This window comes from Typopeltis vanoorti, chromosome 13 (genome assembly GCF_054136105.1).
Source record: "Typopeltis vanoorti isolate ZY-2024b chromosome 13, IOZ_Tvanoo_1.0, whole genome shotgun sequence".
NCBI lineage: Eukaryota > Metazoa > Arthropoda > Arachnida > Uropygi > Thelyphonidae > Typopeltis > Typopeltis vanoorti.
Window position 1 is genome coordinate 26,108,804 of NC_143561.1, and position 17,759 is coordinate 26,126,562.

At 33.4% G+C, this 17,759-nt stretch overlaps 1 protein-coding gene across 3 annotated transcripts in view; it reads left to right on the forward strand.

Moving 5' to 3' along the window:
• Positions 1 to 17,759, forward strand: part of LOC150099999 (heterogeneous nuclear ribonucleoprotein 27C-like) — a 208,040-nt gene that overhangs the window by 114,899 nt on the left and 75,382 nt on the right. For all 3 annotated transcript variants that reach the window (XM_090402360.1, XM_090402362.1, XM_090402361.1), the window contains one exon: positions 15,033 to 15,327. In XM_090402360.1, the coding sequence (XP_090258486.1) occupies positions 15,033 to 15,327 (295 nt within the window). The remainder of the gene's footprint in view (positions 1 to 15,032; positions 15,328 to 17,759) is intronic.

Here is a 17,759-nt window from a genome sequence, read left to right on the forward strand (position 1 = left end):
GATATCTGATTGTTACTAAATTTTGAGGTAGCTGGTGTATCTGTGCCCTTATAAATCATTCAATTACATTGCCTCCCCTCACCCTCATTTCTACCCATGTAATGTTGGTAACCTATAGTATGTTTAGTATCATAGTAAGCTAAGGATTAATCTGGATTCTTTCAAGTCACTTCAGTAACTAAACAGTAATGGTATTACACCTGTAAAAGTCTGCCATTAAATTCATTAACATCCATTCTGCTGTGGTGAAAATTTCAAACCTTGTGATATATCACAAAATATGTAAATCACACCATTTGCCTGAGAAAGAGATGTGGGTTTTTGAATACCATTTGTGATTGCTAAAATTTTATTGGGCCTTTTTCAGACAGGACTAAATTATTCACTCTCAGATGGATGCAGAAAATTTTTATTCCCATAAACTATCTCATGGCATAGCTTTTTACTGCCTTTCATGAAATAGGAATTTATGAAACCTAAAAGTAGGTCAGTTTTCTATTTTTACTGTTTCATAAGTAAAGAAGTTCCTAGTACTTACCCTTTCCTTCATGGTTACATGGTGATCATCATTCATTATTAAAAATTATAGAAACAACTACCATGTTATAGTAAAACATCAGTTTACTGTAAACCAAAATAATCACTTGATGTTTCGACTTCACATTAAGATCATCATCTGGAGTATACACGTATATATACAAAGAAATAAGCTACATTACAATCTATATGGTATACTAAAGTTACATTAATTTGGTCAACCGTTAAAACCTGGTATAAAAACGTTTTTATATCAGGGGTCAGGCCAATAGCTTTACCTGTTGACCAAATTAATGTAACTTGAGCATATCATGTAGATTGCAATGTAGCTTGTTTCTTTGTATTTGTATTTCTTTGTATACTCCAGATGATCTTAATGTGAAGGTCGAAATGCCGAGTGATTATTTTGATTTGCATTAAACTGAAGGTTTAATGCAAATCAAAATAATACGGTAGTTGTTCCATAATTTTTAATGATGAATTCCTAGTACTTCTCAGTTAATTATTATTTTAATGGTGTGTCTCTCAGTGAAGTCAGAAGACTCATTATTATCCAAATACCTAGGTATCATTTGATGTACTCAATATTTGTGCATTCTGTGGGAAGTCAAAAGCTTTATTTTCTATTTTTATTTAATGTGTGTGTAATGCAATACTAGTCTAATACAAAGTGGATGTTTAGAGAGGTTTGTTTTGCTGTAAAGGAACTATGAAATGATAATTACAAAACTTTTGATCTTTTAATAAAATGAGGATTTACTTGTTACCTATATTGAGATCATTTATGTTCCCAATAATTGTGATTCCCTATACACTGAAATTCCAGTTCAGATTTTGCTTTATTTTCCTTAACTTTATCTTATTTTTCAGGATCAGGTTATTGTGATTATTTTTTAAATAGAAACTATTTTCCACATGAATATGTTTGTGTTGTGTTTTAAAATATCGATATATATTATTTTACAGTTCTAATAAGATAAATTAGAAACAGGGGTCATCAATTACAGTGGCTGCTCATATCAGTTTTTGCATAACATCTATTACTGACAGTGTGCTGCTTTCAAAAAGGATTTAGGAGAAATCAATCATCATTGAATTTTATTAACCATGAACTTTGAAGTTGAATAATGGACATGTTGGAATGAATGTATTTTTCTGATTATGTGGCTGACTTTTCTAAACTCATTGAGGATAGATCAGCAAATGAAGGTTGACGACCCCTGTACATTCTTAGTCATCACATCGTTTCTTGTAATTAGGTACTTAACAGTGGAGGTGTGGTGTGGTATTTTAGTTTGTTTTAATTTCAATTTATGTTTGGTATGTACATCTCTTCACATCATTATTCAGCTATTGGGACACATTCTTTACGAATATATAGTTATGATTTGTATAAATCCATACAAACAATGCAAATTAATATTACTTATAATATTGCATGCATATTATAAGGAATATAATAACTTACAATTTTTTTAGAATTTTGGTATAGCTAATTGTACATTCAATCTGGAGTACAAGTACTTGCTTTTTTTGTTTTGTTTTTTTCTAAATATTACCACTTTGGGTGAACCTGCTGGTACTGTTGCAAAATTCCTCCAAAATACTTTATCTTAAGTAAATATGAAAAACCATTTCATCATGTAAATATTTTTACATGAAATAATTTTACATTTGTCTGCTATGGTTAATTATAACAGAAATTGCTCAGAGAAGTATTTTCTTGATGGAATTAACCTTTTCCTATATTAATTCCACTTTAGTTAATAGTTTTCTTAGAAATAATATGTAAATAATAGCTGTTGCTAGTTGCATCATTACTTCCATTAAAAGTCTGTTGAAGTTAATTGATTTAAGGTGCTCGTTTATTTTAACTTGCCTAAGGTCTGAATTGTTTTACTTTAAACTGCAGCAAATAAGTTGGTAGTAACAAGGACATCTGCTGTTGTCAAAAGACACTAGCTTCTTTAATGGTAGTGAATTAGAGAAGTGTCTTCAGTTTTGTTTCAGTCATCAGGACTGATGCATCATCTGAAGTTTGTTTCACAGTCATGAAAGAAAGCAAGTTAAATGACTGATATTTACTTTTCCTCTAAGTACCGAGATGAGAAAAATAAGAATGTCACATCAGAATGAATTGCACAAAAAGGAAATTCTTTGTTTCCAAATTTCCATGAGAAGTAATATATGAAATGGTCATTTCTTGCTTCTGCTGTACACAAGAATAAATATAATTCATAAACACTATTCTGGAAATTTGAGAAATGCAAATGCTAATATTGTTCACATCGCACATTTGGGCATTAGCCTTAGAAAGGTTCAGAAAAACTGCCAGTTTTTCTGAACCCAAACTGTGTAATCATGCTAGACAAAAACTTTCTAAGAAAGCTGTCTTTCATTTTATATTCATTTGTAACTAGTTTTTGTTACTATGCCAGTTTCCTCTTTGACTGCTTATTGTTCTCTTTATCTTCATTCTTTTCAACTAATGCTGAAATATCTTAGCTTTTTTTTTTTTTTTTTTTTTTTTTTTTTTTTTTTTTTTTTTTTAGCTTTCTCCTTTTAATAAAGTTTTTACTTAATAGTAACCATTGCAAGTGGAGTGATTCTTAGCATCATTTCTTTTATGATGATGATCTTGCACACAAACTTATAACATGTTAGTATGCTGGGTGGACTTGAAGGAAATTTTTTAATTTGCTTGCAGAATCCTCAAGGATTCAGTTTGGTTTTTTATAAGAAATAAGTAATATAACATAAGTGCAATTGCTGTGAAGCTAAAAGGCATTCAGACTGTTAGGAAAGACAATCAGCAGTTCGTATCTTGTATAAAATACCACTGAAGATTAAGAATCAACATTTCTTATTATGTAACCTCAAGGGATGAGAGATGTAGGATATAATAAGCCAACAGTTTTAAGATTTCAGTACTAATACACACACACACACACGCACACACACACACACACACACACACTAGGGGGACTACGCCTGCCCCCCCCCCCCCCCCCCCCCCCCCCAATGATCCGGACTGGTAGGCCGGTTATCCTTGAATTCCAATGACTCGAATTTTGAAGACTCTACACTCGGGGTAGCCTCAGAGTTTCAAAACATTTCAAAAAACTTGACAAAAACATTACAGCCTGCATCCATTGCCAATTTCAGCTTATCATTTTATAGTATAGAGTAGATATATATATATATATAGAGAGAGAGAGAGAGAGAGAGAGAATGAGAATATACTAACACATTTTATCCTCTAAAGGAGATAGGTTGAGCTTTAGCCCTAACTTTTGAAAAGACTAGTAGGCAGCTGGGTTCCACTCTTAGCCAATCAGAGAATAGCTGGCCTAAGGCTAATCATTGACGTTTGGGGAGGAGAGTATGGCATACAGTTGCCACCGTCATCTAACATTATATATTACTGTTTGAAATAGTGAGTTCTACGTTCGATTTCTTGAGTTATAAGTGATGAAAAACCTGAGTTTCTGGGAGAAAAAACCCCACTTGCCCATTCCAGAGACAGACTAACTCAGGAACCAGTTGAAGAAAGGCTTAGAAAATTTTTCCTCCAGTCATTTAATTAAAATCACTTAGAGTGGTCTTTCTTCAGGTAGCCTAGCACTTGGGATGAAATACCATTTCCACAAGTCTATGCAAGCACCATTTCATTACTAGTTTTTTTTTTTTTTTTAATCATCTCTCCAATGTAGCCAGCTCTTTGTTCTGCCTTCTAAAGCATTCCTGACTTCTTTGATCTCTCTCGATATCAGTTTTCTTCTGAATCCTTTTCAGCCATTATTGCTTGCTTTAATTGCCAGTTTGTTGAAGTAACCATACCATCTCAGATTAGCTTTGCTTACATATTCTTGAAATTTTTATGTGACTCCTGTCCACCAAAAGGCTGTAAACCTGTAGTACATTAGTACTGGCATCACAGATTAGATAATCTAGAAACCGTGCTCTAGAACATAACTTTTTCAAGCTATTTCAGATATCCAGTAAGCCAGGATGATGGTCTCATACCAGAGACTGAAATCATCTACTTCCTAAAATACTAACAATGTCGAAGGTCTAATTTCTTCCTTTTTGATAAGTCTCAAGTTGGTTTTTTTTTTTTGCATGTTCTGTATTGGCATATATTGATTTATTGATTATACATTTTCCTGCCTAGTTTGATTTTTTTTTCCCCTGAATTTCATTCCATATTTGTTAGTAATTATTTAATTGGTGTAGTCTTTGACGGTTATAAAGGATGATTTATTTAGAGAGATAACATTATCCAATCAACTATTTAGTGTTACATACCAATTTGAACTCATGGAATTCAATGGAATAAATACAGCATATGTAAATAATTAAACTTAATCGCTCCTATATTTCATCTTGGTCACTTGGACATTGTCAAGGAAATAATATTAAAATAGCAAACACACACAAATTTGCACAAACTATAACTTGAATTGATTAGACTAAAAGCCTAAAGTCCTATGAAGGGGTTGCCCTGTATGCATACTGTTGGCTAGCCTTTAGCTGTGTTGAATGAGAGGCCCCAGAAGTCGTTTCCCAAATCTTGAGAAATTTAATACAATCATATTTATTAAGATTACGGTGGTTTTTTTAATTCTGCTACTGATTCTAAAAAATAATAATAATAATTCAAATTTGTATTTTTTGTGGCGAAGCATAGTAGTGCTTTTCCATCTAAAAAAGTACAATCTCCTCCTCACAGCATTCGAACCTGATCTAAAGCTGGCTACTTCATCCATTCTCCTAAGGATCCTCTACCCTCTCCATCAGTTGCAGGTATTTAGAGTTCCTTGTTCTTGCAACTTATCTTATTATTGTCAAACTGGGAGATATGTTAAAATCTGCCTAGAAGAACATAAAGAAATCTGTTGCCATAAATGTGGTCATTCAGGACTTGTTCACCATGCCTTAGATACCTTGCACAGAATCAAATGGGGGGGGGGGGACTACTATGCTTCACCACAAAAAAATAAAAATTTGAAAGACTGTTTTTAGCATCCCATCTTTAATCCAAGACATGATTTGGGAAACTTTAATTCTTAGCCCTACCACCTAACACAGCTAAGTCTAGCTTGTGTTGGGCAGGAAGGTAGCCAACAGCACCCATAGAAGGCAACTCTCATAAGAGACTTCAGGCTTTCAGTCTAATCATTTCCACTTATTGTTTATGCAAATTTGTGTGTGTATTTGCAATTTTAATATTGTTTCCCTGACAATGTCTCAGTGACTGAGATGGCATATAGAAGTGATTAAACGTGTTGTTTAATTATATGTGCTATATTTATTCCATTAAACTCCATAATTGATGGCATTATCCATACATTAAAAAACTAAGTGTTAGCATCAGCTTAAACAGGATAATTGTCATTTTCCTCAACATGATCCATATAATATTTAAATAACAGAAATGAATGGCATAGAACCTTGCCTTACACCTGATTTAAAACCAGACAATTTTCCTGTATATCTTTCATAGTGAGTTCTTATTTTAAATAAGATGTTATAACATGTTATTTGCAGATCTTCAACTTTTAGTCTTAAAAGTATGTTTGACAGCAGTGTCTGTTCAAATGTATTGTCCATTCTGCAGTTATGCTCTAGTCTAGTCACCTTATCTAAGTGAGATGGCAATATTGACATTTCATATTTAAGTATTTGCACTTTCTTGTAGTAATACTGTAGTTCACTTTTAGAGGGATTATATTATTCAAAATACACAAATGACTTATCTTCTAAAAATACTTTGCTAACCTGTAATCAGTTATCACTAAATTAGTACAAATTTCTGAAAGAAATAAATTGCTCTTGAAAGATAATTTAGTTGTTTTAAAATGTAGGAAAGTTGATAATGGCCAGTTGCCCATTGTTGTTCAATAGGAACATAAACACATTGACTACAAAAATAAAAGAATCACCAGAATAAACTCAGTTTCTTTGCATATTTTTAAAATGATAGCTTATATTTTCTTTATCTAAGATGGATTTCACTGATGTCAACTGAAAATGTTGAAATTGGTTTAATTTAATTCTGTTGTACATTAGCAATACTAAACATATTTGGTATTTCTAATGGTAAGCTGATCATGAAATTCCACACTGTCATAGATTATATGAATTGCAAGATTTTAGCTATTTTACTTTTATGTAAGTCATAAAAGAACTGTGTCCTTGTTAAAGCTATTGATAACATAAGGATAAGATTTATATATTTGACTTTATAAATTTGAAAATACTTAAGAGCAAGCTCCTTCATCTATAATTTCTTCAAAGTGAAACTTCTATTTAAGTTTTCTAAAGAATATATCTCATAGCATGTGCAAGACCTCTTTGGCTATCTTTTTGCATAGTTCGCTATTTTGTTTGCAGTCATTGTTTTTAGTTCTTTCAAAATAATTTTTTTTCTTTCCTTAATTTATATTTTTCTGTTATTGTTTAGTGAAAATTACTCCTGGCATTTGTTGAAATACCATTTTGAAACTTCTAATGTAGACCTTTACTTTGTGGATCTCTTGCTTTAAATGTTTTATGTCCAATTTTATTTCTAAAATTGGAAACAATCAAGTTCAGAATTTCAAATAATTCAAATTTTATTTATTTATTTATTATATTTTTTAAATTTCGAAATAAGTCTAAGTCTTTACTGCAATTCTTGTATTAAAACATGTCTTTCTTTCCATAGAGTCGTATGTTATGGAAGTAAACTTCACACTTGGTTATATTTAGAGAAGTACAATGTTTAATTTAAAACCAATAAAAAATAATCATCTAATCATACAAAGGCTCAATAGTTTTGACAATACCTATGTTATTTATTGTCTGTCATCTTAAAAGCCAAAATAAAATAAGCTTTTTAGAGAGGCAATGAGTAATTAAGCATTAAACTTCAGACTTTGGAGACTTCTTTTGCTATGAAAAAAGATATTAGAATTAATGTATGATATAAATTACCACATTAAGTTGAAAAAAATCTTGTTTCTCATTAGGTTTAATGGAGTAAATACAGCATAGACGTACAATAAAATACAAGTTTATTGGATCCTATATTTAATTTCCATCACATGCATCATCAGGGATACACTTTCAAAATTGTATAAATACACAAACACCCAAAACAATAAGTGGGAAAAAATTATGCTCAAGTTCTATGAGGGGTGCCCCTAGCTTTTAGCTGTTGGGCAGGAGGCTTAAGAATTAAAGTTTCCCAACTTTTGGAAAGTTAAACACAGCCATATTTATTAATGTTAGGCTTTTAACAAATCTGCAGCTGATTCTAAGAAAAGTCTTCCGTATATTTGTTGCAATGAAGCATGGTAGTTTTTCTGATTCTTTGTAAGGTATTCAAAGTAGTCAGCCAGACCAGACTCACCATACTTATGGCAGCAAGTGTTTCTTGTGTTATGTTGGCAGATTTCCCAATTTTGGCCATAACAAGATAATTTGCAAGAATAAGGAACCTTTTAAACACCTGGAACAGAAAGGGGAGGGAGTGGATCCTTAGAGGAGAAGGGCAACCAGCTTCAAATGAGTTCTGAAAGCAGTACAGATCTGGTGATTATAAAATAATGTCAAGTGTTCAGAGCCCTCTGGTGAGTATGTATCGGACAAAACACACCAATATTCGGTAGATGTACGCAATGGAACATGGGGATACGATTTAACGGGGAAAAAAAGTACCAAAAGTTGCCAACTGGGGAAATTTTGGCACTGCCAAATTAATTTTAGTAGGTGTGAATAATGAATGACTAAATGGCAAATGAGAGACAGCGCACATCAATTTCATGACGTTAATTACAAATGAGGTTCAATATGACCACCATTCTGACCCAGGAACTGCATACGGTGCAAGACATTTTCCACAGTGGCTCGCAACATATCAGAATTGATTAGTCTCACGTGTGACATTATTTGATCTTTCAAAGTTGGAACATCGGGTACATGTCCTTGATATACAATGCTTTTAAGAAATCCCCACAGCCAAAAGTCACAAGGATTGAGATCAGGCGATCTTGGTGGCCATGGCGTGGGAAATGCACGACTAATGATTCTTCTGTCAGAGAAATGTTGTCACAAAACATGCTGTACCTGAAGTCCGATGTGGGGTGGTGCACCATCCTGCATGAAGATTGTCGAATCGAGACATCCTTTTTGCTGCAGTTGTAGAACCACAAAGTTCTGTAGCATATTGGCATACCTGTTAGCATCGACAGAACAGGTCACTGGTCCGTTTTGGCGATTTTCCTCGTAAAAGTATGGACCGATGATAAAAGATGCCGTAAATCCGCACCACACTGTGACTTTGGGCGAGTGGATAGGCATCTGCAGATACACGTGCAGATTAGTTGCAGCCCAAATGCGACAGTTGCGGGTGTTAATATTGCCGTTCAAATAAAAGTGCGCTTTGTCACTCCATAAAATCTGCCGCAGCCATGCATCATCCACTTCCATTCGTGCTAAGAATCTCAAAGATAAGTGTGGTCGCATCACCAGGGTGCAATTCTTGAACATGACTAATTTTATAGGGGTAAAACTTCAACATCTGATGTAGGATTTTCCACACCGTTGTGTATGCGATATCCGTTTGACGGGATATTGCTCGTGCTCTGCTGGTACCCTGCACATTCGTCATCTCCTGTTCCACAATAGCAGTTGCAACTTGTTCAACTTGTTGGTGATTGATTGGTTTGCATCCTCTGCCTACTTGCACTGCTAAAGTTCCAGTAGTTTCAAATTGCCGAATCAGTTTTCGTAAATTTGTTACGCTAATTGGTCATTTTCGTAAATTTTTCATACGGCGAAAATCACGAAGAGACAAGCACTGGCATTATTGTTCCGCTGGTAATAGAGTTTGACTAACAAAGCACGCTCAAGTAAGGTAAGAGGCATCTAAAAGCAGTTTGTCTACGAATGATAAGAAATCTCACAGACTTTCCTTTTATTGCATGATCGCTCACAAGAAACGCGATAATGCAAATGAATGCATTTTACTCAGTAAACAGTGCCAAAATTTCCCCATGTTCCACTGTATAGTCTACCGAATATTGGTGTGTTTCGTCCAATACATTACTCACTAGAGGGCTCTGAACACTTGATGTTATTTTATAATCACCCGGGATATCATCAATTTCCTGATATATATACCCCAAAGGGGTGTTCAGGTTACTATCACTATATGATTAAGTTTACATTATTATTAATCTCCTATCCACAATTTTTCTCCAATTTAGTCTATTAGCTGTAAGGGCTCCAATATTGTATCTAGCATTTCTTTATTCTAACGCAGTTCTGACTGAACCAATCCACCTAGACCTTGGTCTTCCTCTGGGAAGACCAAGCTTAAGAAGACCAGGAAAGTCTCTTTCTTGGCATCAAATACCATTTTGCTAACCTTTTCTCACCCATTCTATTTAAGTGGCCATATCATCTTAGATTAGCTCTGCTGACACGTTGGCGAGTCTGTTGATAGATATGACCATGAACCTGTAGAACTGCTTTGGTAATCTGTTTAACTTTGGAGTAGAGCTTTTCTATAGAGTTATTGTCAATTTTCTGTAGAGTAGCAGCAATTGCTGGACAAGAATAGATATGGGCAGGTGTTACTTCGAGTTGGACAGTTCTTGATTATTTCATAACTTCTAGTACTGTCTGGCTGAATTTTCATGCATTTAAATTGTTCTGTCCTTAGTCTGGTGATGATTGTGGTTATTTCTCTACTTTCATTAATTTCGCTCATTTCATGCTTCTTGATAGTTTGTTTTAACAATTTACTTTTGCGACAGACAGCATCAGTTAGTGGTAGCTGGTATAATTTTTGAGGTGAGTATCTTGCTTCTTTGGCTAGTCTGCCTGCTCTCTTCAATATTTACAGTGTAGAGTTTTTTCAAATTTAAATTTGTTAGATGTTCATGAATTTCTTGCACGGGTTTTGTTTTTTTCCATTTTTTAATGCTTCAAGTGCAGATTTTGAGTCACTGAAGATGGTTATTCTGTCTATAATGTTTATTACTGGATTAGAGAGATAGAACTTTAGAGCTGCTTGTATGGCTGTTAATTTACAAATGAAGTTTGATGCTATTTTGACACCTGTGGATTTGATTTGCATTTCCTTGCCTCCAGACAGAATTATTAAAACCCTACTCCTCCTTGATTAAGTGCTTCATCAGATGATCCATCAGTGTAGGTGATGACGTGGTTTAGTTTATTTAAGAGATGTATAGTGTCAAGTCCTTTTCTTTTATTTTCATGCTGCAGATCCTTTTTTGAACAAGGTTCTAGGAGATTTAAGTTTATGATTGTGTTTTTTGGTAGTATAGTGGGAAAGAATGGCTCTTTGCATATTTCGAAAACAGATCGACAAGTGCTCTAAGTTGATCTGTTTTCTAATTTCATGATCATACTGTAAAGTAGATGATCTCTTTAGTCTAGATTTTCCCTGTCCAGGCATCGAAAGTCCTGAGGGAGATGTGATCCCATAATTGGCTCCTCATTCTGTTTAGTGAATTTAACTGCGGCGAGTTTCTTCTGTCTTCTAGACAGAAGAAACTCATCATATGAACTCCACACTCTTGTTGAGCTTTTAAATTATTTGTGGGTGAGATTGCACCTATAATAATTTTTGCTGCTTTTGATTGTACTCTGTCAATTTTTTTTTTTTTGAGCTAGTAGAAGCTGGAGCCCAGATGGATGAGGCATATTCTATAGTGGATCATGAGTGCTATATATGTAGTTTTAAGTGTCTTCGGTTTTGCACCCCACTTTGTTCCACAAAGCCTTTTAAATGATATTAAGCTTTTTAAGAGCTTTATTAGATATATTTATAATATGAGTTGTAAATCACAGTTCAGTATCTAGAGTTAGGCCTAAGTATTTTGGAGACTTTTTTCTATTTTGGTATTATATATTTGATTTGGGGATTATTATTATGTCTAGTTTTTCTATCAGTGGAGAAGATATTCAGTTTTTTTTTTTCTAGGTTTATCTGTAATTTAAGTTCCTTTGCCCATCTTTCTATGCCTTGTATTGATTTTTTAGGACTTTTTCAGATTATTGAGGATTACTGCTTGTGCCAGATTGCTATATCATCTGCATAGTGTGCTATTTTTATATAATTTATGATGTGAGGATGAATATTGTTCATTTAGATGAGAAATAGGGCTTAAAACAGAAGCTTGTGGGATGCCAGCCTAAGTTCAGTACTTGCCGACATATTCTTTTCATGAAGTTCTTTTCTAGTATCATTATTTTTAATATGATTTTACCATTGATGCCATCCATTCATTCCCCTAATTTTTCTGAGAATCCTCATGTCTGTGGTCTCTAGTTTTCGATCAAGTGGTTTATTTCTATCCCAACTCTCAGATCCATAACTTAAAACTGGTTTGAACGTATACTGCTAGGTTGATTTGGATAATTGCTCTCTTGTTCTATATCAATTTATACAGCTGGCTGCTTATTCTGTTGTCTGTTTTCATATTTAATGTGCCATCTTCACTAAAAACTGTGCCTAAATAGTTGAAATATTTTACTTCTTCTGGAGGATCTCCATTCCGAACGCAGCTGAAGTTTTCAATGTTCCTGCCTATTTTCATAGTTTTTGGTCTTTTTATTGCTGATTTTCATGCCAAATTTCTTACAGCTGTTATTCAATTTGGTTAGAGAATCCTGGAGACTTGCACTAGAATTGTTTAGGAGTATAACATCTGCACGAAGCAAAGAGCTAAGTTTGACATCTCGGATTCTAATATCAGGCCTAATGCCACTTTCTTCCATAATGTGATCCAAATAGATGATAAGAGTAGTTATAATGTGCATCCTTGTCTTACCCTCTGATTTTGCATCAAACCATCTTGTATTTCCTTCAATTCAATTCTTTCTGACTGCTGACTGACAATTTAAATATAGACTATGGATTGCTCTGTATAATGGTCCATTCACCCCATATAATTGTAATGTTTTGAAAAGCTTTTCTCTGGGCACCTTGTCAGTAGCCTGTAACCAGTTGCTTAATTACCTATTTAATTAAGGAAATTGAATTGTCTGTATGAATCTTTCTTGAGTCTATTTTTTTTTTTGGAGGGGGGGGTACTATTATAAAAAGCCTAGTGTAAATCTTCATAAATTTTTCAGTTTCACATCTGTAAAATCCACTAACATATTAGAATAAATTTGACTATATTTTCTGTTATATTCTAAATTCAGCCTCCAATTCTGCTTTCAATTCTGCTTTTTTTCTCTGCAAAAATCCTAACACTGTAAATCACAAATCTGCCTGACCTTAGAATATTGTTCTTACATTTTGGGTAGTGCATCTAAAATCTCTCTGGATACAATCAAGTCTCTTCTTAGAATGCTTGATTGTCCACATGCAAAATTATTATTGGGTTTTTGATCCCTCATGTCTCCTAAATGGTTTGTTCTTCATATAAGTTGACCTGTTGTGTAGAGCTAATATGGGGGAGGGATCATGAAAACAAATATTGACAACATTGCTCTTTCACTGAACTGGCTTCATTCCTCTACTTTTCTCTTAAATGTTAAAACATGAACAGATGCTATTTAGCATGCATATAATTCAGCTCTGCACTGATGAACTTATTTTCTTATTTTTCATTCCATATATCTGTTCTTTAGAATACCCTTCCTACTGTTTTCTCCAATGACAACCACCTCAGCTTTTCATTAAACATTACTACAATTACTTCTCTCTCCCCCTAATAATATCTGACCACACATTATTATAGTTTTTATTTTTTTTTTAATCCTCGCATTTAGGGTTAATGTGAAAAAAAAAATTCACAAAAACAAATTTGACAATCAAATCTGTTTCCAAACAGTTTCAAACTATAAACATTTTGAATAAACAGTATATACCATGCTTAATGTATGCTTGTAGTGTAACAGGTTTTTTTCCTTGAATCTGAGATTAGTTTTTATCAACCAGTACTCATGACTAGTTGATAATTTATATATATATATATATATTAGCAAATAATGTGAAATAATTCCTTTCTGGCATTCTGGATTTAATGAAATTTTATATTTATGGCTGCAATAAAAATATTTTGACCATTCAATAATCAAGTTAGACAAAAGGTTATCTGTAGTATATTCCATGATAGTGCTGGTTATGACTGTTACTTTTTTCCATAATAATTTCCTTTTTAAACATTACATATTTTAAACATTACAAACTCCAAATATGAGTAAGTGTGAAGTTTTTTTTTTTTTTTTTTTATACTTAGCTTGATATGATCTTTTTTAAAGTAGTATTTGTGAAATATTTATTACTCATGTAAAAGAAAATTCAATTCCTTATGCTCACCATGAAAACCTAAAGCTTATATATGATTTGTAGAAAAAAAAATCACTACAGCACATTTGAATAAATTGCACTTTTAAGTTATATGTAAAAAAAGACAGTGACTACAGAAATCACTTTCTTTTCTGCATAGTAAATATATATTCTCTTGCAATAGTTTGAGCTGTGAAGGGGTGGGGACCCTTTTAAGAGATGTCTAATAAACAGATTATTCAGTGTTTTCTACTTTTATGTTACAAATGCTGTTAGAAAATAGAGCTTTAAATTGTTTGCATCCTTTTTTTTTCTTAATATTCACTGTTGATTGGCTCATTATTTCCTCCAGTGGGCTCAAGAGGGCTACATATATGATGTATTAAAAAATCAGATGTTTCCTGGTTCTCAAAGACTGTATATAGTTTGCATAACTTTTTTTTTTTTTTTTTTTTGCTAAATCCAGTGAGTTGGCTGAGTAATGTGTGTGAAGACAACTTGATTCGTTCAACACAAAACATGAAATGGTGCTTTTCAAATCACCTAGCCATTCATTTGTCTTAAGCTATACTAAGACATTGTTACTTTTAAAAATGGCTTGCATATTGTCCATGTTGGGTGGCCATTTATCAGCGTTTTGGTAGCATTTATCAGCGTGTGTGTGTGTGTGTGAAGTGAATAAGCATGAACCCCTCTTCTACCATTTGAAAGGAAGTTGATTACTTGGAATAACAGGTATAAATCCTGTTTGGATGTTTGTCCTGCCAAGCTGATGTTTTTGAAACAAAAGCCTTCATCCAACTAGAGCTGATTTAAAAAAAAAAAAAAAAAAAAAAGAAATTCACTTCAAAAGAGCTATTGTTATACCCTTCTCTTCCAAGTTGCTTATTAAATACTTAATTGAGGAGGAGGAAATTGTGGTATTGTCTATATGAAGCTTTCTTGAATATTTATTTTTATTTTTTTTTAATTTTTTGGGTTACTGTTATAAAATGCTTAGTTAAAATTTTCATTAATTTTTAAATCTCACATCTGCTGTAAAATACACTGAGCATGTTAGAATAAATTTAATTATGTACTTTCTGTTTCAGAAATTAGACTTTTTTTTTGTTATATTCTAAATTTACTAGCTTTCTTGATGGCAGAATGTAACATTTTGCATGTTATTTTCTAATAGGTGGAATGTAAGAAGGCAGAACCAAGGGAATTGTCTAGGGGACGTAGGACATTTACTACTCAAGGAACCGATAATCAATGGAGTGGATCAAGTATGGGAGTGAGTGGATCTTCAGGCTGGGGAACTTCGACAGTAGTGCCAACAGGTCCAACACCACCTTCAACTGTAGGTGTGGCAGCCACAGGTGTTACCAGTACTGCACCACCTGGAGGTGCTCCTGTAGCCAATGGTATGATGCCAGGTAGTTATCAAGGAAATTGGGGGGTGCAACAGCAAGCTGGATTTACACCCCAAGGTAAGAAGATAAATGCATTCATTCATTTAATGTCTTTACAATGTTTTATTTTAATTTCAATTAAGTTTTCAATGGTACATGTAGAAGGTATTTTACCTTGGGTAGAATAAATGTTAAAAATACCAAGCAATTTTAGACCTGGTTTTACTCCATTTCCCAAGTAAGCAAACAGACAAATAAGTCAAGTTTGCGCCTGCAAGTGATGCAAGTCTAGCTGATCCTACAGGTAGTGCAAGACCAAGGCAACTCGTGGTAAAGGTGGCATAAGCTCTGATCACTAATCTTAATATTTACCCTTAATGCCAAAACACATCTCCAAGAAGGGGATGCATAATGTTTTGTATTAAAGGCAAGGGGCCGCTACCCAGACTGGTTTCGACCTTTATTGAGGTCTCGTCAGTGGGAGCTAGGCAGAAATACCAAGATTTAGTAATACAGAGCTTATAAGTATTTTACCAGAACAAGTTGCCATAAGGTTTTAACCTTATTAAATAAAAATCTCTGGAGGAGATATAGATGTAGAAGGTATTTTACCTTGGGTATAATAAATGTTAAAAATACCAAGCAATTTTAAATCTGGTTTTACTCAATTTCCATTTCTCTGTTCTTTTGAACATTCTTTCTTGCATTGTTTTCCTAAATAATTACAACTGCGTGCCGTTGAAGAAACACATTGGGTGCCAAAAATATCCCATATGATGTCAACTTTTTAATTCTCCATATCCTAAAAAATTAACTAATTTCATCAATTGGTATTAATTGACTTATACTAAAATGTATTATCTCGTATTAACATTCTATCATGATATGACTATAGTATTGCATTGAAGTTATTCAAATAACTCCACACTACAAAAGCTTTGCTTATTCTATTATCTATTTCCAAATTTTATTTCCTATTTTTTACCGAAAATTATCTGAATAGGTGAAGTATTTTACATGCTCATGGTTTGCCTATTTGCATGTTATTTCTGATTTTTCATGCCAAGTTTGTTACGAGCAGTTATTCAATTTAGTCCTTGAGAACTCATAGTGGATTTATTTAGGATTAAAACTCATCTTCATATAGTAAACACGTTAAATTGCAAATATCTCAAATATTGGATATCAACACCTAAGAACAGCATTCATCTAATTAGCAACCACCACTATGGATTCAAATCCTAATGAAGGTCCACAGCAGATCTTATCCACATTATCTACCCCTGGATATGTGCTGTAGAAAGGTTTGGAGAAACCCATGCCATTGCACTGGACATTTCCAAGGTATTTGAGATTTAGCCTCAAGGGCTTCTCAGCAAATTGCCAGTTTTCTCTTTTTTTATTGCATGTACTGATATAGAGGATGTTCTCTCTTCAGATTTTCCAACCGATACATGTTCTTCAGGACTATTATTTCATCCACTCACTTCCTCATCTAAGTAAATGACCTCTCACTGACCTCAAAATAATAATCCACAATTTTGTTGCTGATAGGTTTTGGGTTCCAGGCCTAAATCATGAAAGGATGTGTGTTTAGAGCAGTGAAGATATATATATATATACATATCTTTTTTTTTTTTCGATTTTAATTAATAATAATAGGTTTTTTTTTTTTTTTTTTTTTTTTTTTAAATTTTGTTGGATATATATTGAGTTCTTTAGATTTTAAGAAAAATTTGTGTATTTATTATTAAAATATACTATCTGTATGGCGGCAAGGCATAGTAGAACAATGCAATGTCTTTGTTGGGAGAGTTTAATATGAGAGTGTGCAATATATGTGATGATTTGTCACAAAAGTCGAAAGATTTGTGGAAGTGTTTAGAGAGTGAGTGCCAGTGATGGATGCGCAGAAAGTAAAACATAATAAAGAAAATATTGATGCAAGTGTCCAGAAAATGTTGGAAGCTGGTGATATAGTTGAATGTGGTGGAAAGTCAAGAGATTTAGGACATTATGAAAGAAATAGCTCACTTACATGGAGTCCTTCAACCATAGGGAAAATTGTGAGATTGAATGATTGCAGAAACATTGGGTGATTGATAGAGCTGAGAATTGAAAGCAAAATGTATAGTGTGAAACAAAAATGGGTAACTAAGCAAGAGGAGGGAAAAAAAATTATGGTGATTCTGTGATTAGAGTTCTTAATGAGAGTGTGACTAAATCCTCTTTCTCTGCTGTGAAAATTATTAGTGTGGCTGTCAGAATGCATAAAGTAAGATAAAAGAATATTCCTTTCCCCCATCACTGATGACTTGAAAGGTGAGAAATATATAAGAGCAGATAAGAAAGAGTTGGAAGAAGCAAAGAAGAGGTGGAGAAAGAGAGCAGTAATGATCGTAAGCCTGCAGCCACACTGTGATAGAGTTGAGGAGGAGGACAATGATTTCAAATGAATCAGTGGGTAAGTTGTTTGTGAACTGATTTCACTGGATGGAAGGACTTTTTTA